Source organism: Thunnus thynnus, chromosome 22 (genome assembly GCF_963924715.1).
Source record: "Thunnus thynnus chromosome 22, fThuThy2.1, whole genome shotgun sequence".
In the NCBI taxonomy this organism is placed as follows: domain Eukaryota; kingdom Metazoa; phylum Chordata; class Actinopteri; order Scombriformes; family Scombridae; genus Thunnus; species Thunnus thynnus.
In genome coordinates, this window is record NC_089538.1 from 13,537,993 (window position 1) to 13,564,966 (window position 26,974).

Here is a 26,974-nt window from a genome sequence, read left to right on the forward strand (position 1 = left end):
ATAGTAATAAAAAGAGGAACTTTGGCACTAAACAGACTGTAATGTTGAAAGATCTACTTGATTTGCCTTGGACGGCTGTAGCTTTGTATTAGCTTCAGATAAACCTTTAAATACAGTTTTGCACAGAAGGAGGCCTGTGGATTTTGTCTCCCATCACTTATATTGTAAGTGGATTATGAAGGGATCTTCTGACGGTCGGTATGAACAAGAGGAATGATTACAGCAAGAAAAAACATGTTTCATTGTTCATTTTGGCTCCTGACTGTTGTTTTAAGACAGACTCGGAAAAATTGTGAACATGTTCTTTCAGCAGTACAATTATATAAACCGTTTCTAGACTTCTTCAGCTGAGTGAAATGAACAATGCTGGACCATCACATCCATGTGACTCAACCACCAATAATTAGATCAAATATCACATGAAAGCACCAATAGTCATTCCCAGCTTTATCAATTATTGTATTATCAATATTTAGGCACCAAAATAAACATTCACTCAAGTGCTGTACCTAAGTACAATCAATTTTAAGCACTTGTATTGAGTATTTGTAAATATTTGATTTCGACACACTGAGTCAATAATATTTGTTTTCCTTTCGGATCAGACTGTTTGTTTTGGATCAAACAAACAAATATGTAGTTATGTAACGAAAGGTTTCTTATAAATCTGGAATAATTTGATATCTAGTAATAACGAGAAAATACGTCATAATAACATGAAAAATATCTTGTTACAACGTGTAAAGGATTGTGTTAAAATGTTAAAGTCATCACGTAACGAGAGTATGAATGTGTGCTGGTGGCAGAGTTAAGGGGAACATAAATAATGATATTTAGTGGCTGATTCTCCGTTTCTTGAACCAATTACACTTCTGAAAAAAGTGTTAGACATCGTAGCAAAAACTTTAATGCTGATTAAACCCACTTTCAGATTTGTGAAACCTTTATTCTACTGGTGAAAACTGAAAAAAAGGGCGATTTCACTGCTTTTTTTCCCATCTAGACCACATTAGACCAGGTCCAGATCAAAAACCACTATACTTAGACTTGTCAAATCTGGATTACATTAACAAGGAGACTCAAGAGATTCATTAAAACACATTTTCAAATTTGTGAAACCTTTATTCTATTTGTGAGAACAGAAAAAAGGGTGAGTAGACATTAGGTTCAGGATTTTTTCATTGAGGGGGCCGTTAACCGCTGCGGTGGAAACGCAGGACTGTATGTTTTGTTCATTTCTTATAATTCATGTAAGAATAAAACAGATTTATAAACACTGTTTAGGATTATATCTGAGGGCAGATGTCATTATACCCATTAGTAAGTGTGGCCCAACAGAATTATAGTTTATTTTATTAGTCATTTGTCTAAAAATGACTAATGACTAATTATTCCCTTCAAACTTTGCTTTTATGACCAGGACAGTGATATTTTGAAATGCACCTATTTCAAATGGGAAAACGAGCAAATTTGCATATTTTCATTCACTTAAAGTCAGAAAAAACAGCATATGAATCACCGGATACGATGATGGGAGACACAGTATAATCATAAATCTCGAAACACTACTCACTTCTAAATCTTTTACAGTCACTTTTGTATAAACGCGTGTTAATTTTGATTCATATGTTGTTTTTTTCTGACTTTATGTGAATGAAAATGTGCAAATTGGTGTCATACAGACTCTGTTTCTGGACTTTTTGTGTTTTTGGTGTTGCTCTGGGTTACAAATTGTTCTTGATAACCGCATTCGCCATTTGCGTTTCTTTGTTTAGTGCCTGAGCTTGGTATTGTTTTTCCTTTAAGTCCAGTGCTCTGTTAGTTTTATATCTGTTATCTTGCTTTGGTTTTATTCCTTGTGTTTTTCATGTGCTGCTGTAGTCCTGTTCAGGCTGTTTTCCACTGCACACCTGTTCAGTGTTTAGTCTCGTTAGCTGTGCCCTGGTTGTTGTCTGCCACACACTCATCGTCTTCATCATTAACCAATCCTTCTGTTCCCCTCCTTCTCCAGTGCCTGCTCCACTCCAGCTGTGTCTTGTTCTGTTATTAGTTCCTTGTGTATTTATACCTGTCTGTTGTTTGAGTTCTTGTTAGTTTGTGGTCAATGTATCTCAGTGTTTGCAGCTGTTTTTTTTTTTTTTTTTTTGCACCTCATGTTTTAAGTCAAACAGTTTTGTCTTTGGTCTGCCCGTAACCAGAGTCTGTCTGGTAAATAAATGATTATTTTCTACAGTCCCTGCAGTCGCCTGCTTGTTGTGTCTGCATTTGGGTCCACTTGTCTGCATAACTGTGACAATTTGCCTGTTTTCCCATTGGAAATAGGTAAACTTCAAAATATCACTGTCCATATCACAAAAGCAAAGGCATAAACAATTAGGAAATAACACTTACTACCCAGGAACAAAAACTGTATTGCATAGTGTAATAACCATAGACTGCAGTAATAACTTTGTTCCACAGTCTAACAGTAGGTGGCGGTAATGCGCCTGAACGCTGGTTACCACCCGCCATTAAACATTAAAAGAAGCAGCAGAAGAAGAAGACCGGTTGAAAGGAGAAAAAAAAAATCAGTTTAGTGGGTCACTTGGAGGAGCGGTCGACTATTAGCCGGACGTTGGGGACGTGTATTAATATAACTTGCACAGGTATGCAACATAACTTTATTTTCAATCGAAGGAATCCAAATATTTCTGCTACTTTCTATACAAAGAGTTAAAGTCATTAGTTACAAAACAAACCGACGTCGTTACGTAGCTGCTAGCAACCCGCGACGTTAACTGTTAGCTACGCTCCCTTTTTTCTGTCATTTGTTTTGTGTAATTTATCTAATAACGATATATTCTTTTATTTTCATTTTTTTATAGAACAAATATAATCATGCTGCTTCGTAAAGTGAGCCAGTCTTCCTCGCTGTGCGGCACCATCCTCAGGATGCCTCCGGTGCTGTCTGGGTAGGTAACGTTTAAATGTCATTATTGAACATGGTTGTCTCTTAAGCCAGATGTGATATTTTGCCTAAAAATATGTTTGTAATTATGTGTAATGTCTTGTTTTTGGCTACAGAGGTCAGCGTCAGGTTGTAGCTGCTGTGCAAAACACCCGTCTCTATGCCAGCCAAACCGCTCAGGTACGATCACATTATACAATATAATACATAAATTATACATATAATTTGCTCTTTGTCAGGTTGGTTTGTTTCATGCTGCAGTTTTGCTATGATCTTTAGAGTATGTTTAGTGTTCAGTGGCTGGATGATATAACGTCGGCATCCCCTCCAGCTGGAAGTAGGGGAAAGTTCACTGGTCACATGACTCTGCTATAAAGGTGACACCATGTATGTGTTGTACACACCAGCGTTAAGGACAGATATATTTACAGACAAGATGTCATTTATGTAATGTCTTACAATCAGATGGACTCTTAAGTTTCAGAAGTAGAGTATATGTTTGATTCAGCAGCCACATTTATGAGTTTAGGTTTTTTTTTTTTTTGTATTTCTGTCATGTTAACCATTTGGCCCATCCCACACGGGATTACAAAACATGCATCTTCCGGTAACATACATACAAAGCATTTAGAGAAGCATGTAGAAAAAGAAAAACACAAACAAAATGAAACTAGACAAAACCACACACGAACTGTTAACAGAAAAGGACTATTACATACATACAGCTTATCTCGATAAAGGCCTTAATATTCTCTTCTCTCAGGTTTTCTCCAAGTAACTGGCTAATTTACATGTTTCATATGTGAACAGTCAACTCAGTCTTTGTGCATTTCCGTCAAAAGTGAATAATTTGTCCCGTCATAGTCCGTTTATTTTTTTACCGCTAACCGCACTGTAATTGCAATATAATCTTTGCGAGTAAAAAGCCAATAATTTAGCAATACACCTGTTCTACAAACAGAAACATGTGGAAAAGCAATATATCGATCTGCTCTGTCTGCAGTCTCTCGTCCACCGCTGCTAGCATATTGCTACGAACAAGCTAAAACAAAACTGTGTGTATGTAGTAACTGTTTTAGCTTAAATTGTCACGTATCTTAAAATTTGGCTCATTCTTGTAAATTCAGCTGCTGGCGGAGACAAACCAGTCCCCATACCGTCCAGTCAGTGGTAAAATACCAGATCTCGGCTGGGCGTGTAGAGATCTTTGCTTTTTTGACAAATTATATACAACATAATTCTCAGTACCATATTCAATTATAAATATATACCGTTGTGGTTGAATAAAACTATTAACTCTAATATATTTTCTTTTAGTCGACATTTTTTTTTTGTATTTTACAAGCATGATTATATGTTTGCAGCATACAGTACCAGTCAAATGTTTGGACACACTTTCTCATTAGAGGAAATGTGAAGGTGTGTCCAAACCTTTGGACAGTACTGTATGTTTACATATGTGGTAACAGATGCTTAATTGCTCTACTTATATAATGTAATCATTTACTGTCAATGTCAGGATCATGGAGTAATGGTTTTTAGGGCTTTTTTCCATTATTGATTAATCTGTTGATTATTCTCTTGAATAATTGATTAGATGTTTGGTCCATAAAATGGTGAAAAATGTCGATCACTGTCTCCCCAAAGCTCAACCTCAAATGTCTTGTGGTGGGTATGATGTGTGAGGCTTTCATACTGTTTCCTTATTACTGGCAACTGAAACAGTAAAATATGTAATGAGAACAACTCAACGTCAAATAAAGAATAGTACATTGCTCATGTGTTAGTCTAGAAAAATACACAGTAAAATTGACTTTTGTTTCCCCGGCTGAAAGTAACATGTGACTCGCTGTAAGGCTAAGCTGATTTGTGCGATAAACTGTTGGAAACCTTTCAATAACCATTTCCATTTTAAAAATCACCCCAGTATAAACTGTAAGCTGCCCACAGCACTCCCACTCACTGTCGCTGGATGACTCAACTTGCTGGCTGTGCCTTCAGTGTCACCTCTCACCTATTTGGGCCTTGAGATCAGTCATTTGGGCGTCTTACCAAACCGATGCCCTTACTGGAGTAGGAAAAACTTTGACTCATGTTTTCTTTGGCTCATAAAACTGGCTTTAGATCACCGTATGTGAACGACGAAGAGCACGCTGTCTGCATGTTTACCTTTGTCCTGCTGATGCCTTTTTATTTAACTTATGTAATCATCTTTCTTCAGATAGGGCACTGAAAGTTGGCAGAGAGCTGAAATATCTGTCTTAAAGTGTCTTTTTTCCCACTTTTAATCTGATATTTTGTCTCGACCTTGTTGTTTATTTAAAGAATGTACAGTATGCTTTCACCTTTTGTTGTTAAGTTAAACCACTGGAGGTCAGCAAAAACAAGATTTCCAGGGGATGTTAAGTTATTCTTGAAGCTTCAATATCTTACAAAGATACTTTATGCTGCTTTTTTATCAAGGCACCTGTTTTGTTTTTGACAGCTTTTCCTCACTTCTCTTGAATATCTCTGTCTTGCTCTCTTTAGGCGGTGCTGGATAAGCCAGCAGCAGTCGGAAGTGACGCTGCCTCTAAAGCTGAGAAGGCGACAGTCGCTGCTGTAGGTTATTTCTCTAAATATGTTTAATAATTATATTTGAGATCATGTTATCATTTCTCTCCTATAACAGTGCGTGCCGTGACGCAAGCTATGTTTGACTTTGTTTTCCCACAGGAATCCAAATCATTTGCTGTCAGCATTTTCAAGGGGCAGATCGCTACTCCTCAAGTGTTTCCCTTCCCCTCAGGTAAGGATATTAATGAGGATATTAATGTATATTCAAAAATTTGCCAATATTTAATCAAGAAGGTGTGTATATCTGACATTTCTCTTGTCTGTGCCGTAGTTTTGAACGAGGAGCAGGATCAGTTTCTCAGAGAGCTCGTGGGACCTGTTAGCAAATTCTTTGAGGTAATTATAAACCTCTTTGAGACCTCCTGATAAATTAGCGTAACCTCCCTCTTAATCACCCGTCACCCTCCATGTTTCTGCTTCCCGTCGGCAGGAGGTGAACGATCCCGCCAAGAACGACGCGTTGGAGAAGGTGGAAGATCACACCATGGAGGGCATGAAGGAGATGGGTGCCTTCGGACTGCAGGTGCCGGCTGATTTGGGTGGCCTCGGCCTCTCAAACACACAGGTATGTCAGCTTGATTAGCTTTAGGGATAATTACTCTGAACACATTATAGGGTTTTTCCACTAGTCCAGGTTGGTCCACTTAAGCTGCTATGATCCTATTGGCTGGCAGGGCCGACCGCAGCCAACCCGTGACGACCCCCCCTTCTCCTCCTCCTCAGACAAGCAGCGTGCTGTGAGACTCAACTCGTGTGTCTGTGCTGGAGACCAGAGAGAAAAAGCTGTTTTTTTTTTTTTTTTTTTAAGTCTGTGTTTTCAGCTCTCAGTACTTTTGTAGCGTCTAACTGAATTTTTGCGGTTTAAAGTTTAGTTTCTCTCCTGCATTCCTGTTTGCACGTTCAAATATCTGCTTTATTTTACTGTTGCAGCTGCTGATGGCTTACAGCTGTATCGGAGCCGCGTTAAGTTCCAGCTGATGAAAAAACTAACTAAAAACTAACTATTTAAATGATGAAAATGTGGAGAATTTATAGATGATGAAATGTGTTTGTAACCCAATTAGCGGCGCTTCGTTAGCGGTGCCATTCTACAATAAAAACAGGTCGACACAACAAGATCTGGAGATATTTGTTCGGCAAATCATGCCAGGAGGAATTACACAAGCAGAAACAGTCGATTCTAGTGCTGCCAGCATGGTTCGGGGTGACTACCCCAAAAACAATGTGAAAACACCTTTAGTAAACACTTTTTTTTATTTGTTCAGTGTGTGAGACAGCTGGGAACGCAACCAGTCTAACGTGATAACATCAATCTATCTCACAGTACGCTCGACTGGTTGAGATCGTCGGCAGTCACGACCTGGGTGTCGGCATCACTCTAGGCGCCCACCAGTCCATCGGCTTCAAGGGCATTCTGCTTTTCGGAAATCCGGCCCAGAAGGAGAAGTACCTGCCTAAACTCGCCACAGGTAATCTGGATTGACATCAGCAAACAAGCTTATTAATGTAGTTATTTATATATCTCCACCCAAAGAAAAAGTACAAACAAAAATATTCATTGTACCATTAAGGAACGTAATCTAACGAAGGAAAGAAACTACATTTCTTGACTGTTTCCTGCATTTATATGTGATTGTTGGTCCGTCCAGGTGAAAACATTGCCGCCTTTTGCCTGACTGAACCGGCCAGTGGTTCGGACGCCGCCTCCATCAAAACCACCGCGGTACAGTCGCCCTGCGGACAGTACTTTACTCTCAGCGGAAGCAAGATCTGGATCAGGTGAGGGCACAGCTGAACTACATCTGATCAAAGCGTTTTGGTACTTTGACCACAAGCTGGCAGCATTGTACAATATGTCGACATGGTAATGGTGTCAACATATTGTATTGTGTCTTCTCTTCCTAATCTGTTTTTTTTTTTTCTCCTGTCAGCAACGGAGGTCTGGCTGAGATCTTCACAGTGTTCGCCAAGACCCCTATGAAGGATCCCAAGACAGGGGAGATGAAGGACAAGATCACAGCGTTCATCGTGGAGAGGAGCTTTGGCGGGGTGACACAGTGAGGATACTTTTTCCTTTACATCGTTGACCTTTTTTTTATCACGCGATTATTTGTTTTTTTCTTTAAATCTCACTTTTTTCCCCACTTTTTTATTTCTTCGCCCCACCTTCTCGCTCGCAGCGGGCCTCCCGAGAAGAAGATGGGCATCAAGGCCTCCAACACGGCCGAGGTCTACTTCGATAACGTCCGCGTGCCAGCCGACTGCGTGCTAGGCGAGGTGGGCGGAGGCTTCAAAGTGGCCATGAACATCCTGAATAACGGGAGATTCGGCATGGCGGCTGCCCTCTCCGGCACCATGAAAGGAGTCATCAACAAAGCTGTGAGAAACACGCCTCTAGATCCATACATGTAGACAGGAAGAGAGTAAAGTGTGAGCTCTTCTTATAATTTGGAACCTAAAACTTCCATGTAGAGCTTTTATGTGTGTTTCCCACTGTCTCTTATCTGTACTGTCTTTGTGACTCCCCCTCTTTTTAATCATATGTTTAACTCATAGGTGGTGGGAAATTCCCTATCTGATAGTTCGATCTGGCCTTTGTCTGTAATGCAACTTCCTGCTGCAGAGTCAGATGTCTGTTTTCTTAGAACATTTTCACTTCTCAAGAACAGCACAGTGTCACACGTTAAGTTCACACCATTAACGTTCCGCTAAATATTTATTTTGTCATGTCAGTATCAGAGTAATTGAAGAAGGTGTTTTTATAAAAATAAACGTGACCAGTATTTGACTTTAAGGTGAGTTGCAGCAGGGACAGACTTACCTCATGTGCTGAGAAACATGAGTCAACCTGTTTGATAGTTTCATCATCAGAAAAGTATGGGGCAGAAGGTTTGTGTCTTTTGTGTTTGTTTGTTTGTTTGTTTTTTTGATGAAAACACTTCCAACGTGTGCCACAAATTTTACCGTTCAATATCAGCCTGGCCATTTCTGTGTTTACTGCACATGCAACGTAAGTGCTAGTCAGAAAACGATTCTTGCTGTTCCGTGCGGTGTAATCGATGATTTTGATGATTGATGCAATGTGGTTTATAACTTAGTCAGTGGTTCAGCTTGTTTATAATTCACACTGGTGCCACGCAGCACTTTTTAACTGGTTGAACTTTTAAAGGTGGCAGTTTCACTTCAGTTGCTTACCTTTTTTTAGATCATGTTTCATTTCCAACCAAAACAACAGTGTGGTTGCGCTGTGATCTTTGCTTGACATCATTACATTGTTCGGGCCCCTCTGCATACTGACCCAGAATCTCACCAGATTTCCGCCTTTTGCACAAAAGCCAGACGGCCATAACATTTCAACGAGGACTCCAAATATGTGTGTGTATGTATGTGTGTGTATGTATAGAGAGAGACAACCTGCAACAGAAACTGTCTGGCAATGTTGCACACGAGCTGTTAATATGAACGACGTGATAGCAGCTTTCACTCTCTCCCCCTTTTCACCAGGTGGATCATGCAGCCAACAGGACCCAATTCGGGAGCAAGATCCACAACTACGGAGCCATCCAGGAGAAGATGGCTCGCATGACAATGCTGCAATATGTCACTGAGGTCAGATTTAGTATCTTTCTACTTGTACCCAGCTCTGATTTTACATTTATTTCAACCATCCTTTCACAAACAAATCACCAGTGCTGATTCTGGCTAAAATAGTGTGGAGCTAAACACCGACCGTATCTTACAACATCAGCCATCACTTCCTGTTATACCCTTAAACAGCTGCAACAGCAATAATCGTCCATCTCGCTGGGTGATATGTGGCACAAAGCATGTTGACTTCCTGCCTAACAAATATCTTTTGAGCACAAATGTTATAATTCTTACTACCATTATTATTATTACTACTACAATATGAATAGTAATATTGAAACTTTCAGTAGCACAGATGGAAAAGATATATTCATGCTTACCTAAATAAAAAAAAAATTCTTCTGTGTCTTCTTGCAGTCAATGGCCTATATGATCAGCGGCAACATGGACAGCGGAGCAACTGAGTTCCAGATAGAAGCTGCCATCAGCAAGATCTTTGCCTCTGTAAGAACTTTTTAATAGCACTCTTTGATTGGTTTAATGCTCCAGAGGTGTAAATATAATGCCAGGTTGACTGTGTTTAATTGCCTTTTATGTCAGCTGTTATGGTTAGCAGGGAGCCTTTTGGAATATGCAGTTTTCTTGTGGTGTCACTATTATAATTAATAACTTTTAGGCAGGACTGTATGTAAACAACAACATCTTTACTGTAACTATATAACCAGTACATCAAGGCTCATGAGGGCGATTGTTAATGATAACCGTACCGTCTCATTCATGAGAGTAAAGAAGGCTTTATGTTTGTAGTATTAATGCAACTCAGATTATGGTGTGTCATACAGAAATGTGATTAAGTCACTTTGTCGCTCCTCTTTCACAACATCGATGATGTTCTGCATTCTGTGGAAGTCTGAAGAGAAAACTCAGGAAGTTGATGCCTCAAGGCCCGTTTGTTTAAAATAAGATGACTTAGCAGAGTGAAATCACTTTTTTACATGTTTTTAATATTTCGACAGGAAGCAGCATGGACTGTGACAGACGAGTGCATTCAGGTCATGGGCGGCATGGGTTTCATGAAGGTGAGTTCAGCTCAGTTGGCATCCTGGAACAAACAAACCAGTTGAAAACCAAAAAAGCGAGAGCAGTTTGCATTACTGCCTGTTAGCATTATTATTGAATCTGCCATATACAGCGTACACAAATATACTGACAGTATAAAGTATTTATGTTGTGATCTTTAAGCTGGGATAAGTGAGCACCTGCTAATCTGTACGCTTTTCTAGAAACCGGGGAACTTTTTTAGTAATTGGATCTGGATTTAAACTGTAGGGTCTACAGTTCCTGGGCTGTTTTCATTTCCATTTACTAATTTTAGCAGATACTTTTGTCCAAAGTGATGTACAAATGAGGTAAAGTATATATAAGCTATAGTGCTGTACTCACTGGCCCCCCAAAAAAGTCCCTCTTCTGTTTATAAAATGGACAGTTCTCAGCGCAGGAACGTTTTCAGGAACCCTGGAACCATTTTAGAAATTTATAAACTTAACTTGTGTTTTGACTACAGGGTCTTAATATTTCCTGGATCTAAATAATTCCCTTCCTTTGAAGATAGTATTTTCACATTCAAGGGACTATTGGAGTTGAGTTTGCGGCTCTGAACCATCGCTCACTGAAACACGAACGGGAGAGTCTGCAACAACTCGTGTACAGCATTCAGTCACACTCTCGACTAACAATATTTGCTGGTAGTATCTATATTAGGTGTGACGGAACATTTCTTGTCATTACTACCGACTTTAAAGCGATCGAGAGCAAGAAAAAGTAAACGAGAGATAAAACAAGATCACATGCAAAAATTTGTGTCACTAATAAAACAGTTTTTATTACCGGTCTATTTGCAGAGTCTTCATGGTACCACAGTTTTGGCTCAAACTCAAACTACAATATGCAAAAGAGACTTTTTGTTCCTGGTTTATTTTCTGGATCTTCTCAGTTCCTGGTACTATTGTTTGATAGAGGTTGTTTTTCCTGTTTTACATCATCACTCTAATATTATTTAACTACATTAAATAATGTGTTCGAACAATATTTGCAGCCAATATTGACTTGAGCTTGATGTTTACTTAAAAGCTTATTTCTACATCAGGTGTATATGGATCAGTGGCTACCTGATCTGAATCAACTTAGTTGTTGTTGTCAACGCTGGCTTATGTCATCACATAAGATAAGAGCGCAGTGAAAGAGGCTCTACCTTTTTTGTTGTTTCACAGAAGAAACATGGACAATACAGCGCATATATGGCAGCAAAGTCTTGGTTTGTGAGTGTGGTATTGAGTCACACAGTTAGTACATGTGAGACACTGCTCAGTTATGAAACCGCATCGATGGTTTTCTCAGGGAAGCAAACCAACCAGAAGTTCACCAGAATAGGCCGGTATAAGCTAGTCGAAGATATGGGGGCGAAGTGAAGCTATGTAAACAATAATGTTGCTTCGTCTTAAAATAAACCAGAGAATATACCACTTCTTAGGCGGATGTCTTACACTTACAGGTTCCTAATACAGTGGAAAGTATGCCGGGTCATGGAGCAACACTTTGAAGCTCTTAACTGCAGAGGTGGAAACTGTGGTGCAAATTCTCCTCTGTAGTCGTTTTAAAGGGCACAGACACAATTACCTGTACAGTTTAACTCAGTTTAACAGCAGCATTAATTCACACAGGACTGACTTAGAACCTGATTTTTTAAGCTCCACTCATGTTCTTATCGTAGGCTGTTACACTGATCTCAGAGATTTTTGCAGTCGTTTCTGTAATTTTATCTGCTTCTGCTGTGTTTCTACAAGTGATTTGTGACATTAGCAATGAATTGTTTTAAAGGAAGAGGGTTTATAACATTTTGACTCAGAGTTTCATTTTACCAAACAAGCAGATTCAGAGGTAGGGATGAACAATTCATCGAATTTTTATCGAAATCGCACTTTGGCTTCCGACAATTTTCAAATCACGTGAGGTGCGATATTAGTTAAAGGTGAAACGTGCATCAAAATACCATAAAATAAATATTGTTGTGCTGCAGAGATGTACTGGCCTACACATCATATTTTACAGACTCAAGAAAACATCTTTGTTCGGTGCAGATCCTCTCAAAAATCACATCTTAATCATTTTAATGGTTTTTCAATTAAAATGAAAATAATTAAATAAAATGATCATTCCCTCTAATCGTGCAAATCATATCACAGTTGCAATATCAGTCAAAAAAACCGCAATTAGATTTTTTTTTTTTCCGGAATCGTTCAGCCGGAGTCAGCAGTGTGCCCCTGTACATTTTCATTTCTGCTGTTCTGGTCAGAAAACATGAACAATGTCTTACACATGCAGAATTTAAAAGCTAGAACATCTCTGTTCCGGTTTCCGTCTGGCGTTTTTTTTTTTTTTTTTTTCACTACCTTATTTGAACTTATCAGAGAGGCTAAGCTCAAAATGTCTTGTAAATGTAAGGTATGATTAAATATGCATGTTGGCTAATGCTAGTCGCTCAAGTAGAAACTCATCATCATCTCTCTGTATCTGTTTCCACAGGACTCTGGAGTGGAGAGAGTCATGAGGGATTTGAGGATTTTCCGCATCTTTGAGGGCACGAACGACATCCTCAGGCTTTTTGTGGCCCTCAACGGCTTCCAGGTAAAAACTCTTCTCTTTTTTTTTTGTGATATTGCTTTTCTCACACTCAGCATGCTGTGATGTGATAATGCCTGCGTGGACAAAACACAGACATGCCGTAGAGAGGAAGTCATTTCTGTACTTCCTTAGATAAGATAATCTTTTATTAACCTCACAACGGGGAAAGTTTCAGCGTCGCATAAGCAAAGACACAATAGCGAGACGCATCGGTCAATAAAAGCAAGATACAATAAACAAGGTAAAGGACTCGGTGGTTGAATTCACATTATTGTGCAAGAGCAATATTGCTATTGCACAAGTTGGTATACACCGACACGGCACACGAGTGATTTTGTCACTTTTGGTGCATGTGGTTTACTGGGAGTGGTGTTGATTGTAAATTCAGCAGCTGGAAGGTGGGACCTGCGGTATCTCTCCTTCACACGCCGCGGGTTAGGCAGCCTGCCACTGAAGGAGCGAAACATTCACACTTGTGATGGATAATATTGCATCTGTCTCTTTCTTCTTCTTCTTCTCCAGAATGCTGGTAACCAGCTGAAGGGCTTACAAAAGGCCCTGAAGAACCCTCTGGGCAACGCCGGGCTTCTTGCAGGAGAAATTACCAAGAGAGCCAAAAGGTTGCATCATAAACACACACACACACACACACACACACACTTCTCTCTTTCTCTCTTCCGTCTGGGTGACAGGAAGTATAAACTGCTGTAGCTGACTGTGGGACTTCCCTCGACATGCAGAATACATGATGAATGCAGTTTATTAATCTATTGTAAATAGGCTGCATTTCTAGTCTTCCGCCCAATCAATGCGCTTTACACCACAAGCCACATTCACACACACACATTCACACACACATTCACACGCTGATTGCAGAGCCTCTGGGAGCAATTTGGGGTTCAGTATCTTGTCCGAGGACCCGCTCTGCCTCCTGAGCCACAGCCGTCCATAATTTAAATGACACTTATCTCCTTTGTGATGCCACTCGGTTGCAGCAGGCATCTGAGCAGAAGCAGCGCCATCCTGCCTAAAAGCCACAATTTTTTTTTAAAAAGAGGTTTTAGATTTCAAAATATCAGCCATGTAATTGTTTTGGGTCATTAACGCTGGTAAAAAGCCTCTAATCGTACACCAAAATTGAGGCTAAACGGATCAAGTTTAGACACTAATTGAGGACATTGGTTAATTTATTTATACTTCCTCAGTCATGTTGCGGTAACAGTGTCCTTTCTGTTGTGTTTGCAGGAAGGCTGGTTTGAGCACAGGTCTGACTCTGCAGGGAACCGTTCACCCCGAGCTGGCACACAGCGGCGAACTGGTGTGTTAAATGTTCTTTTTATACACTTTCCAGTTTAGCCGTTTATTTTAGGGGCTTGCCCAAAGCAGCTTGGCCCAAGTGAGTGGGTGTCCAGATGTCAGCGAGAGATGGTAGAACAGTTGTGATTTTTGGTGATATTATTATTTAACTGCTACGGTACTTTTTTTTTTAGCCCCAAATTACTTATACACACCTTTTATTTTGAACGGCACCTATCACCCTCTGACTTTAGTTTCTGCTTTCTAGACAGTTAAAGCCATCGAACAGTTCGGAGCGGTCATTGAGGAGCTGCTGATCAAACACGGCAAGAAGATTATCGGTGAGTGTGAACATGTTAGGTGGAGAAAAACTCCGTGGGGGCTGTGCACATTTCTAAAAAAAAAAAAAAAAAAAAAATCCCCATTCGGCACCTTTTTTCGCTTTTTAGGGGGAGATGGACAGGCGTGTTGAGTCATTTCAGACATTAAGCGATTTCTTTTTGAGTCTTGAAGAGCAGAAATCGAACCCATTAGCTTAAACGGAGGAAAATTATGACGTGTCAACAGAAAGTCATGCACTTTAGGTTTATCACCAAGTATAACATGTCCTTTACAGCTGCAATGATTAATTGATAAGTTGATCAACAGAAGATTAATCAGCAACTATTTTGATAATCAAATATTTGGGGTTTTATTTCTTTCTTTTTTTTTTTTTTTTTTTTTTTTTTTAAGCATAAATACCCAAATGTGACAACTTGTCAGATGTGAAGATTTTGTGGTTTTCTTTGTCTTCTGTGATGATAAGATGAATATTTTTGGCCTTAGTCAGACAAAACAAAACATTTGATGTCAGGCCGTGATGTCAAATATCACATCGTATGTTTTATCGGCAATATGTTTGTGATAATTTGATTCAATTATTTCCTTTTTGCAGACGAGCAGTTTGTCTTGAAGAGAGTGGCAGACTGCGCCATTGATCTGTACGCCATGATTGTCGTCCTGTCCAGGTATGCAAACATTAAAAAAAAAAAAGGAGCAAAATCATGTCATGCTCTGTTTTCTCTGACCCCATTACATTCGCATCACCCCCCACACACACACACACGCACACACACACACACACTTTCATACACTGCCTCTCTAGCCACACATTCCCACTCACTTTCTCAATCATCTACTTTTCTTCCACATTCATACACCTACACAGCCTAAAGCAACATGTCTTTCTTTTTTTTTCTTCTTCTTCTTCATGTTCTTCTTCTTCTTGTCATTTGCAGGGCTTCACGCTCTCTGAGTCAAGGCCACGCCGCAGCTCAGCATGAGAAGATGCTGTGTGAGACCTGGTGTATGGAGGTAAGATCCTCTTCAAAACCACACACACACACACACACACACACTGACACAAATATCTGTGTGAAATAAAAATAACTTGCTTATAGAAATGGGTTGATATTGAAAAGAGTAAAATATGTATGTAATATTTGATGTCTGTGTAACGGGGGAGTATCTTCTCTGACTATATTAACCTCATAGTTTATAACGCCCCTGTTAAGTCTCTTAGGTCGCTGATAATAGTTACAGCCTACAGTCTCTGCGTGTGTTTTTTTTTTTTTTTTTGCCTGCAAGCATTTCAGGGTCTGGAGGATACAAGCCTGGTCTCAGTGAAACTATTTAGTATAAATAAAATCATAATCAAAGGAAACTTATAATACCTTTTTATAAAACCGTTAAATTACAAATTACAGGGCCAACAGTCTAACTTTGACCAGGAAAGATTTACTATATTACAAATTACACAAAGACACTATTGATCCAGATGGATCAGTACACATAGATAATCACTCTGTCAATATAGTTATAATTAGTAATAAAGTCTCTCTCAGATCGTCTATACAGTAATATTCACAGGTTTCCATTTAACAGTCACACAATCACCCGGGGGATACAAGCCCGATCTGACTTGTTCCCGTGGATACTGTGTAGCCAAGTATTAAATATAAAATAACAGCATAAAAATATGACATACACCTTTACAACTATTAAATAAAGGTAAAATAACTACATAGTGACTGTTAAAAGCTCAAATTATGTATTTAATGTAACATGCAAGAGGCGTATGTTACATCTGTATTAATATACATCCATATCATTTCATTAGTTGGCTAGTTGTAATATGTGTCACCTTTTTAAGACCAGAAAAAAAAAAAAAGTCAAAGATCCCCTTCAGACATGTTTCACAATACAGAAAATGCTCCGCTTTGGATAAAAAGGCTCTATTTCCTCATTAAAATCCTAAAACCAGACCTCTCCTACTTCCTCATTAATATCAAACTTTCCTCTTTCAGCAGAAGAAAGTAAAAACAGACTTGCGGACACATAGTGTTACTCAAACATTCAAGTGAAGTAACAACACATTTTTGAGTGGAGCGGGATTTTAAACCCAGAGCGTATCTCGTCACATCAAAGTACTGGTTCAAGGAATACTAACCTACTTCTGTTTTAGCGATTATCTGGGAGGGGCAGTTATATTTCTCGACAAGAAATGAGAGAGTCACCATGGAGAAAAAAGCCTGACATGTTAGATAAAAATTCAACATAACTGAGATCAAGTCAAACAAAATACAGACAGTTAAAATGACTTTTTTTTCCAGTTTTTTGCCTGTTTGGATTGAATCATCTGTTATTTTAAGAAGCATAATTTTTCAGAAACTGATATACTTAGTAATGAAGATTCTTCTAATATCAGTTCAAACAGCTGCCATCTAGTTTCAGTTTGTAGGCAGCTCTGAAAAGTTAAGATCAAACAAATTCAAACTAACACCTTTTTTTAAGTCATTTGAATGCAACCTACTCAGTCAAACCCAAACTAGCTTGAAGAAGTGACATTGTAACGTGAGGAGGCAGTTACATTTCACAAACTCAGCAAACACTCTGACCTTTATCTGATTAATTTGTAATTTTTTTTTTTTTCCTAGTGTACAATCTAAAATATTTCCTCACATCACTCGTTTGTTTGATGTGGTTTGATGATGTGATTACACTCAGCAGGATGTGCCGGTTTTCAAAATATAACTTATGGTTTTTTTTTTTTTTTTTTTTTTTATGGTTTTGTTTCACACTGTGTCAGCTCTTGATGAATTATTTAGAGATGTTCCACCAGTTTTTAAGAGAGAAACCTTCTGAGCTCAGTTTTTGTCAAAACCTCCATCCATCAGGCCTACGAGAGAGTCATACGGGACATCAAGACTCTGCGCTCCGGCGAGTCCAGACAACTCTTCAAGAACCTGCGGGCCATCTCTACGGCGGTGGTGGAGAACGGCGGGGTGGTCTCTCCTCACCCTCTGGGTTACTAAACACACTACGCTTCCCGTATCCTGATGTCTGCTCTTCTGTTTCCATTTTTCTTTTTTTTTTTCCACTCTTCCGGATCTCTAACCTGCTTCTTGGTCATGTTCACCAAGTCCCCTCATACATTTTTTATTCATCAACTTTACAGCTCCATCACACATCAGTGCCCTTTTTATCCGCTCTGTATAATTAAGCTTTCATGCGTGAATTCGATTGATAAGCGCTTTTGCTGCCGTGGGGGGGGAAACCTGTTTTTTCATTCACATCGTTTATTTATTTAATGCTGATGACAGGTTGTAGCTGTCAGAATATCATCGTTTTGAACTTAAAGCATGAAAAACTCAAACTGAATTTTAAGGTTGAGTTGAATGGAAAGTAAAAATCATGAAAATTAGTCAATGGGTTTAAAAAAAAAAAAAAAAAATCACTATTTCCTCAAATTGTTCAGCCCATCTATCACCTGCATTTAACAACCATTGATGACTGAATGTCTTTAATGATCTTTTGATTTAATCTGTTGAAACTTTACTAAGTTACAGTGTTTTTTTTTTTCTTTTTCCGTTGATTAAACATAAATACAACAACAGCAATGCAACTTTAGATAGGCCAGTCAAAGAACAAATTTGTGATTTAATTTATTCACAAAAAGTATTTGAAAGGACTGATTTATTATTTTTTTTCCTTTTAATTTCTTCACATATCTCCACTGTGTTCAAATGTATATAATGGTGTGGTGTTTATGTACATGATGCCTTTTCTGCATGTCAAGCTCACTCGGTGCTCATCACGATTAACATTAGCGTCCGGAGCAAAAACCTTTTTGCCTTACAAACTGATCCGCAGATGCTGTTCAGACTCCCTGCTGCGACTTTTAGTCATAACACAAAAACCAGTGTGCAGGTCAACATCATTCTTTACTAATAGCTGTCACATTAACGACATAAGAATTTTATTTTCTCTGCTAAAAGGTAGCAGGCATCATTAACTGTAATTGTACAAAATTAACCATCGGGCTTGCAAACCTGGTTTTTAAATATTTTTAACAAATAGCTGTAATTTGTTACAGACATCAGGGTTGTGTACATATAATGGTGGTACTTTAATAATAAACAGGTAAATATATACTTATGAAAAGTTTAAATTGTGTTAAAGCATCCATAAAACCTAAATCATGTCTGCACATTTTTTTTTTTTTTTTGCCTCGCCATGATTTGTGTTGTGACAACGCCTGCTGCTCAGTCAGTAACCGGTTGTCTGAATGCTGAATGTGCATGTCGGGTGATTTAATAAAAAGGTAATATGATAACGTGACTTTAAAGGGAATATACAGTATGTTTTGGTAGAATGACAGTGTTTTTGCAGATCTTCTTTGAGAGTTTTGGTTTAATAAAGCAGTTACCCACTGGGATAAATCTGTTCAACCGTCTAGCCGTTTATCTGTCAAGCCGACACCGGTGAAAGCAATGGATGTCCTTATTACTTTAATTTATTTGTGCCGCCCATTTTTCTGTCTTTAAGCCTGAATATTGTTGCAGTACAGCTGTTGCCTCTGTTTAAATCCAGATCCTTAAAACATTTTGTCTCCATATCTGTGAATGTCGCTTTTAAACAAGCCAAACTACACTTTCTGGTTTCCTTAAACTCTTCTTGTAAAAGCTTTTGTAACCTGTATAAAAACAATTACATGTTGTAAGCTCAGCAAAAATAAAAAAAAAATTCCATCGACGCATTATTTTCTAACACCCTTCCCGCCAAAGTTGCTTCCTATTTCTGTTGTATTTTAAATAACCTGCAACTTTGGTTTCACTTCTGCAGCCTCAAGGCTAAAGCACTGAAGAGGGATGCCAGTAAGTACTTTTTGCCACTAGATGCCTGGCGGTGCATAAATGCTGCTGTCAAATAAAAACAGGAACCTCTTCCTGCCTTTATATACACATTGACTCTTGGTGTGTTTGCGCTGTGGGTGCTAGACACAGACACGCTCAGGGCTGTGGTTAAACGTTGAGAATTTCCCCTGCATGTGTGCCTCTATATGACTGAAAGAGTAACTGACAAGCTCAGCAACAGTCATTACCTACCTGTAGACACTCCTTGCTGATTATATAATTTCCCCTTATTTAGTAGTGGTAAATATTGAGAGAGGAAGCATTAAAGCAAACAACTTTGCTTTGTGAAAGTTGGGGTTTTTTAGGCCCTTTGTTCTTTCTCCAGAAGGGACACTTAGCTCGGAATCATGTATTGCTCTTTTAAAATGTTTTAATACATTCAGCCTCATAATCTATTTAAAATTAACCAAAATATATTCTTAAATTAATTCTGTAGAATTGTATGTGTCCAACTAGTAGAGGAAGTTAGGAGTTACAGCTTATTTTAACATTCACTTAGCTGGAAATGACACATGCAAATACACTATATGTTCTGTGCTGCACGTGGAGAAAGCGCACACACTTGCACCTGTTTATGCTGGTGAAGAACAATTCTGCTCTGGTCTGAGAGGCTAAAGTTGTGAGATTAAAACTGTGTTAGAATTCACACATGAATAAGCTATTCCTGGAAGGTTATTTACACTTAATTTCCACTTAAGTGTGTCTCGCGTCTCCTGGTGTGAGGGCAGTATCAGATGCGACAAGCTGATATTTTACTGAGATTTGCATGAGCTTTTTTATTTATTTTGGTCTGTACAGTAGATTTGTGGGGAAAAAAACATGTAAAAGTTTAATATAAACTACAAAAGTACAAAACTTGAGCTTTCATCAGCGGGTGAAATATGTTTTCTGGAGGGCCGGGTTTGGCCCACAGTCCGCAATTAGCCTCCCACTGATGTATTGCAGACGTGTACATGATTTCAAGGTGCTGAAAGTATTCACGTGAATCAAGATCATTTATACTCCTGATTTTAATATTCACAAAGTTCACAGTAGATAAAAACAGCATTCACTAGACTATCGATAAGCTTTAGTATATCCTCAGTCCCGGACGTTTTCATCCAGAACGGGGCAGGACTGTTTGTAGCCTTCAGGTCAGAAGTTTTTTTGGTTCCTGGACCAGCCAGGAAAATGTCCATTTTCGAGGGAAGGAACTGTCCATTTTTCTTGAAACCACATTGTTTTCTGCTGTTGGCCACAACATGTGTACTTCCCTTATTTTAAAAAAAAAAAGGTCAAAAATAGAGCAAAATATAAATATGCTGCTGTCCCTTGATGCTGTACATGCAGGTCTAAATGTGCTCAGGGTGATTCGTCAGACCATTATTTATGTCCAAGGTGGTTCCTTTTAGTCGAGAACACCAGCAACACATCCAAATATGTTCCTGTGGTGATCGGGATCCTTCTGCTGACTTGCTTTTTCCCCCCATCAGGCATTGTCCTTTTCGCCTTGACATGAGTGCAGGTCATGTGAGGAACTCCTGACTAGAACTGGCCCAGTTTCCTCTTCCCTCTCCTCCTCCTCCTCCTCCTCCTCCTCCTCCTCCTCTGGGACTTGCGGAGTCTCTAAGGAGATGATGGTCTGAGCTGTCAGTGTTCGCTCCCTGAGGGGGGAAAAAAGAGTAAAAAGAACCTGAAATAACTGTGTGTTAAGTGATGAACTCATGCCCGCTTTGTGGTTTCACGTGGCGAAACGTCCTAACACGCTCAAGTTTCCAAAACACTTAAAAGGGAAGTGTTTGCCTTTGAGCTGTGGTTTGATCTTCAAGTCACGTCCATTTTAATTACTCATTCAGTAACAGTAGTACTAGTCATAGTAATATTGAACCTTACGCAAATCAAAGCCACCATAGTGCGATTAGTGATCACGCTTCTTCACAGAATCTACTCGTCTTTCTCATTGAACAGTTGCGCTCAACGCTTTCCCCCAATTAACAGTAACTCCTGCAAGATCACAGTGATGTTCCTGCTCATCAAATGCTTATTATTTCTAGTAAGAACATGTCAATCAAGCTTATGTCAATGCTCTTGTGATGAGTGGCTTCAAGTGCATATGACAAACTGTTTGTAGTCCAGTTCTCAGATCTAATTGGATGACCTTTTATACCCAGTATATTTAAATTTGATGACTTTTAAGCCAACAAAAATAATGAAAGGATTCAGCTCAGTGTGAAGAAGAATTTGAAACATTTAGACCTTCATGTTGGGGAAGAATTAAGACAAATTTGAGACTTTCCTTTTTGTGTCTGGTCAATATCTCTGAGGGTTTAGGTTTGTGGGATTGCATCATGACATCTGTATCTCTAAAATCTTTTCTTCAGCTCTACTGCTAAACTGTTCAAACCAAAATGTCTCCTGCTTGACTTGGTTTTAAAATGTGGTTTGGTTTAAATGAATAAAACAAATGAATAAATAACACTTTCTCTGGAACATGCCACAACATGTTATTGGGTTTCTAGTCTGGTCTAATGTTGTTCTCTGATGACGCATCATGACGTGCTTATGAAAAACCATTAATGCGATTAGCATAACATCAAAACACTAATATGTGTTTGAGTTATGGATGGACAGATATGGAGGTTTAGCAGGCAGCAAATAAAGAACAGTGGGCCCAAAATTCCTACCTACACTGCTGATATAATCTATCTGTGTGGCTTATTGCTCAGTTTCCCTTACGAAAAATAAAGTCACATATGAAACCCTACACATTGAACATGTAAAACCACATGTTTATTTTGGATGAACACTTATTCCACACAGTTTTCTCACATCATGTGACTTCATGTGACGATGTTTAATTCAGTGTTTAGTTAAATTTTCCCTCCCATCAGTCATTTTTTCCCATATGCAAGTGAACATATATAAATCTGCATGTGTTTTTGAAATTCAATAGTTCTCACATCAAATTTTGGCACCATTTTAACTAATGGCTTTGTAAATGGTTAATAAATTGTTTATAATACTTTATAGTTCAGTTATAAGCCAATAATGAGAGCTGTCAGGTTTCGAAACATCTCTGGCTGTTGTTGATCCTCCTCTAGCAGGACTCTTTTTAGCTCTGACCTTCTGCAATTATTTAATTGACTGTTTATTAATGTTTATAACATGATCAGTTACTGTAAAAACTCTTTCTTAATGACTTCAATCATATATTTCTAATTCCAGATCACTTACTAACTTTTGCTAATGGCCTGTTCAAAGGTCAAGACCCTTTATTAATGACTGTGTGTGACTGCAGAACTGATGTTTATAGCCCTGTGTGAATGACTGATAGGGAGGTTTTCAGCGTGGGAGGCGGGTCTCCCCAGGGGGGCTCCAAACAGTTTCAGGGGAGGCTCAGTGAATAAAAGTGAAAACATTACATTAGTTATCAAAAAATCACGTAGAATAGCCTAAATTTGTGTAATTTGGTTAAAGAGTTAGTTCAGAGATGCAGTAGTTTTGGGGGTATTTTACTGTTTTTGCCACTTTCCCAGAGTCAGAAACTAATAAAAGCCTTCAGACAGACCTTTTTATGTATTTGTTGTAGTCTTATGTCAAACAGCATTATTAGGCTTTCTTGGTTCAATTGTTGAGTGCCTATGGGATCAAATAACATAATAATGATCCTATAAGCATCCAGGAATTGATACAAGCTTTGTCTGAGTGGAGACCCACAGTCTCACACTTTGAAAAGCTCTGACTTAGAGCGTTCATAACAGACTTGATGACATAATAGAAAGTAGGAAAATCATGACCTTTCGTTAATGACTGTTAATGATTTTCCAGAAGGAGAGAATTTTCACACGCTGGCAACCCAAAAGTTGCTCTTTATCCTATCTGATCAATAATTAGTAAATAATTTATCAACCATTCATAAAATAATATATTGCTACAAAGAAAGGGCTCCCTATCAGAAAGTAGTACTTTGACTTCTGTAGTTAAAGTAGAGATAAATGTAAATCCATTGGGACATACCGTGATATGTGTTCGATGTGGGGCCAGTTGGCACGCACAGTCCAGCCGAGCACACGCTTCAAGTATCGGGAACAATAGGGGAACCTGTGACTCAACTGCTCCAGAAGTTCCTCTTTACGCAGCCCGTAAACAACCGGCGCGACGCACTGCGCCAAGCTGAAGAAAGCAAATATAACCACGGCTAACAGTTCTTTGGTCTCCGGCTCAATGGAGTTCTCTGGGTACAGCTTTTTTAGGAAGAAGTTCACAAAGTTGGGGAGGATGTAAACAGCCAATTGTGAGCCGTGCAGGGTGATGGTCCTGCAACCGGCACGGTTGCGCCGATTGAGCACCCCTAAACGCCGTCCCTCCATAAGTATCCTCACATAGCTGTACAGTATGAGCAGCGTGCACACAGCGATGAATAACACTTTCTGCACGTCGCCTTTCTTCAGCTTCTCCCGGGTGCACTTCCCATCATAGTCGGCGTCCGGGCGGAGCAGCAGACTGAAGGGGATGATCAAGGCCACGACCCAGGTGAGCACACCCAGCAGCCAGGGCCAGTGTCCCTTGTTGCTTAAAGAGCTGTAGCGCATGGGGTGGCAAACGGCGCAATAGCGGTCCAAAGCCATCACCGTGAGCGTCAGGAGGATGTTGGAGCCGCTGCTGATCAAAATGGTGAGCATGGCCATGCAGGCGGGACGATCCAGCTCCGCGCGCAGGTGGATCTGGTAGTAGAAGACGCTGCTCATGCCCATGTGAACCAGGGCGGAGACCAGCAGGTGGAAAACCAGCACGAAGCGGGCATGAGTGCGGAGCTGCTCCTCGCGAATTATGGTCCAGTTGATGATGAGGTTGAAGAAAAGCAACACCGAGAAGGACACGGTGGAGACGTAAAAGCGCACGCAGGGGTAGTCATTGTGGTCCTGTGGAAAGGTCGTGTTGTTGTTTGCTGACATCATTCCTCAGCTGGGTTTGGTAGGATTTACAGGACAGGGATGATGGATGTGGTGCTGATGGGAGAGAAAGTTTGTCCGCCGCATGGTCCTCTCTCACTGCTGTCCCACTGAAGACTGACTCAACGCGATCACCAGCTCACTTCTCACCTCCCTCTCTCTCTCTTTCTCTCTCTCTTTCTCTTTCACTCACACATATACACACTACAGTACAGTCCTGCTCGAGACACTTGAACGACAGTGACTTTTTTCAGTGAATAATAATTGCAATCAATCAAGTAAATGATTAATTGTGATCTTTTATGTCTTTAAAACAAAGGAGTAATTGACTTTTCTTTAAATTGAGTTGTAAAATGTATTTTTACACAGACACATTTTGTTTAACATGCGTGTCCTAATTGCATGTTGCTGCCACCCTGTGTTGTTTGCAGGAATAGCAAACAGCTGGCAGGACTCATTTGTGGAGTCAGAGTTCAGTTAAAGGATCACAAGTTCTTTCAAGTTTGTCTTAAAACAACGCCCAGACTCCATAAATGCAAATGGAGTATAATGTGATGAGATTATATGTTTACAGGAAGCACATTTATGTAGGCAGGAAAATGAGACGGTTAAGAAGTTTGGTTATGCAAATACCTTCTACAGTTCATTCTGCCATGACTGTGGAAGAGGTGTGACCATACTTAACCTAACTTATTGAAATTTGAATGTACTAAAGAAATCTGTGATCATAATAACAATGAATTAATTTTGTATAGCACCTTTCATACAAGCATTGCAGCTCAAAGTGCTTTACAACATAAGAAATTACACGCACCAAGTGCTTCATGTGAAAAAAGACATAAAATGAACATAAACATGTAAAAATAAAACAACACCATTAATGTAACGTGAGATGGAAAACAAAACCCACTTGATCTCTGCAACCATAAACATAACACATCCTCCCTTTTCCCAACGGACGCAGACTAACCACCAATCTTGATTAAGTGATAAGGAGGGAAGATAAATTATTGTGAAAGGAACACTGGGAAAATAAAAAAGTGACATTGGTTAATGTTTATGCCCCACTTAACAGTGAAAAACTTTTTGGAGAGAACTGCATCCCTCTAAAAAGGATTACACACATTACTCAGCTCCTAATAAAAGTTATGCCAGAACTGACTATATTTTTATGAATAAACGTTGGATCGGTGGTTGAAGAGATAAGAAAAGACAGATGAAAATGATAATGGGGAGTTTTGTGGGATGTTCTTAAAGCAGTCATGGGAGGGAAGCTTATTACTAAGACGGCATCTATCAAAAAAGCTAAATAAAAAGCTTATAAGAAGGAAAAGGAAAAACTGCTTGAAAATGAACAACATAAGAATACACCAGACTCACACATTACTACCAAAAGTTAAAGAAATTAGGGATAGTATTGACAGATTATTAACCACAGAGATAGAAAAGAAAATATGATTTCTAAAACAATCCTACTATGAGGTAGAGCCCACAGCAACTAGATTACTAGCAAAAAGACTGAAAACAACAGGCGGATAGGACAATTGATGAGAGAAACAATACACTCACAAATCAGATTATAAACTAGTTTATAAACCCAAAGAGATTCAAACTATCTTCAAGAACTATTATGAAAATTTGTATAGCCAGCCTCTGTCTGCTGATATTGACCAAATGAAAGCTTTTCTAAAGGCATTGGACTTACCAGCAACTGAGAAAGATCAGAATGACCTTCTGACTTCACCTATTACAAAATCAGAAGTAGAGAAAACAATAAGTAGACTAAAAACACTTAAGTCCCCTGGCAGCGATGGACTACCATCTGAGTGGTATAAAACATTCAGTGAACAACTTATACCACTACTTGAGTCTTCATTTAATTATACACTTGAACACAATGAACTCCCACCAGGAAGCTATAATATCAATAATTCCTATGGGAAGGAACAGTGAGACCTACTTGGGTTATAGATGCATATCAATACTGAACATAGACTATAAGATGTATACCTTGATTATTGCAAAAAGACATGAACACTTTATGAATGACATCATAGATCAGACAGGCTTTATTAAGGGACACCAAACACAAGATAATATAAGGATAACCCTACAAATCATCGAACATGTTAAACACAAAAAGATCAATGCAGCTTTAAGTCTTCATGCAGAAAAGGCATTTGACAGTGTCAACTGGATATTTGTGTATCAAGTACTTGAGAAATTTGGACTAAATGGCAAGGCCATCCAATATATTAAAACACTTTACTAAAAACCAACTGCAAGGATAAAAATACTGTAAATGGCCAGTCTGACTGATAATATAATATTAGAGTGGTCCACCAGGCCCTGAAATAACCCAGAACCTTTAGCACAAGTAATCAGGCAGACTAAAGACCTTAAAGGGATAAAGGTTAGGAATGATGAACACATCATTGGGATCTTTGCTGACGATGTGATCTGTTATTTAGAGGACCCGAACACATGCCTCCCTATATTGATTAACCAATTAGAGCAATTAGAGATGCTCTAAAAATGAATATACCTCCATGACTCCTCTACATATTTCAGTCATTACCAATCGAGATACCTGAGAAACAATTCAGAGCCTGGGATGAAGTAATTTCAAGGTTTATATGAAATGGTCAAAGGCAAAGAGTCAAATTTGAAATGTTACAGGG

General features: G+C 39.1%; 2 protein-coding genes across 2 annotated transcripts; one reads left to right on the forward strand and one right to left on the reverse strand.

Annotated features, from left to right (window-relative positions):
* The first annotated feature begins 2,519 nt into the window (after window positions 1–2,519).
* acadvl (acyl-CoA dehydrogenase very long chain) lies at window positions 2,520–19,410 on the forward strand. Its single transcript, XM_067579343.1, has 21 exons — window positions 2,520–2,645; window positions 2,865–2,951; window positions 3,064–3,127; window positions 5,477–5,548; window positions 5,663–5,735; window positions 5,835–5,899; window positions 5,994–6,128; window positions 6,888–7,032; window positions 7,213–7,342; window positions 7,495–7,620; window positions 7,744–7,942; window positions 9,068–9,172; window positions 9,569–9,655; window positions 10,168–10,230; window positions 12,734–12,835; window positions 13,355–13,452; window positions 14,078–14,150; window positions 14,397–14,469; window positions 15,063–15,135; window positions 15,406–15,481; window positions 17,344–19,410. The coding sequence occupies exons 2-21, from the start codon at window positions 2,878–2,880 to the stop codon at window positions 17,479–17,481; spliced, it is 1,971 nt and encodes a 656-aa protein (XP_067435444.1). The 5' UTR covers window positions 2,520–2,645; window positions 2,865–2,877; the 3' UTR covers window positions 17,482–19,410.
* A 944-nt stretch (window positions 19,411–20,354) lies between these two features.
* On the reverse strand, window positions 20,355–24,503 carry zgc:194312 (uncharacterized protein LOC794943 homolog). The gene is made up of 2 exons (XM_067579344.1): window positions 23,359–24,503; window positions 20,355–21,005 (listed from the first exon to the last, which is right to left on the reverse strand). Exons 1-2 carry the CDS (start codon window positions 24,297–24,299, stop codon window positions 20,831–20,833), a joined length of 1,116 nt encoding a protein of 371 aa, XP_067435445.1. The 5' UTR covers window positions 24,300–24,503; the 3' UTR covers window positions 20,355–20,830.
* Window positions 24,504–26,974: the final 2,471 nt, after the last annotated feature.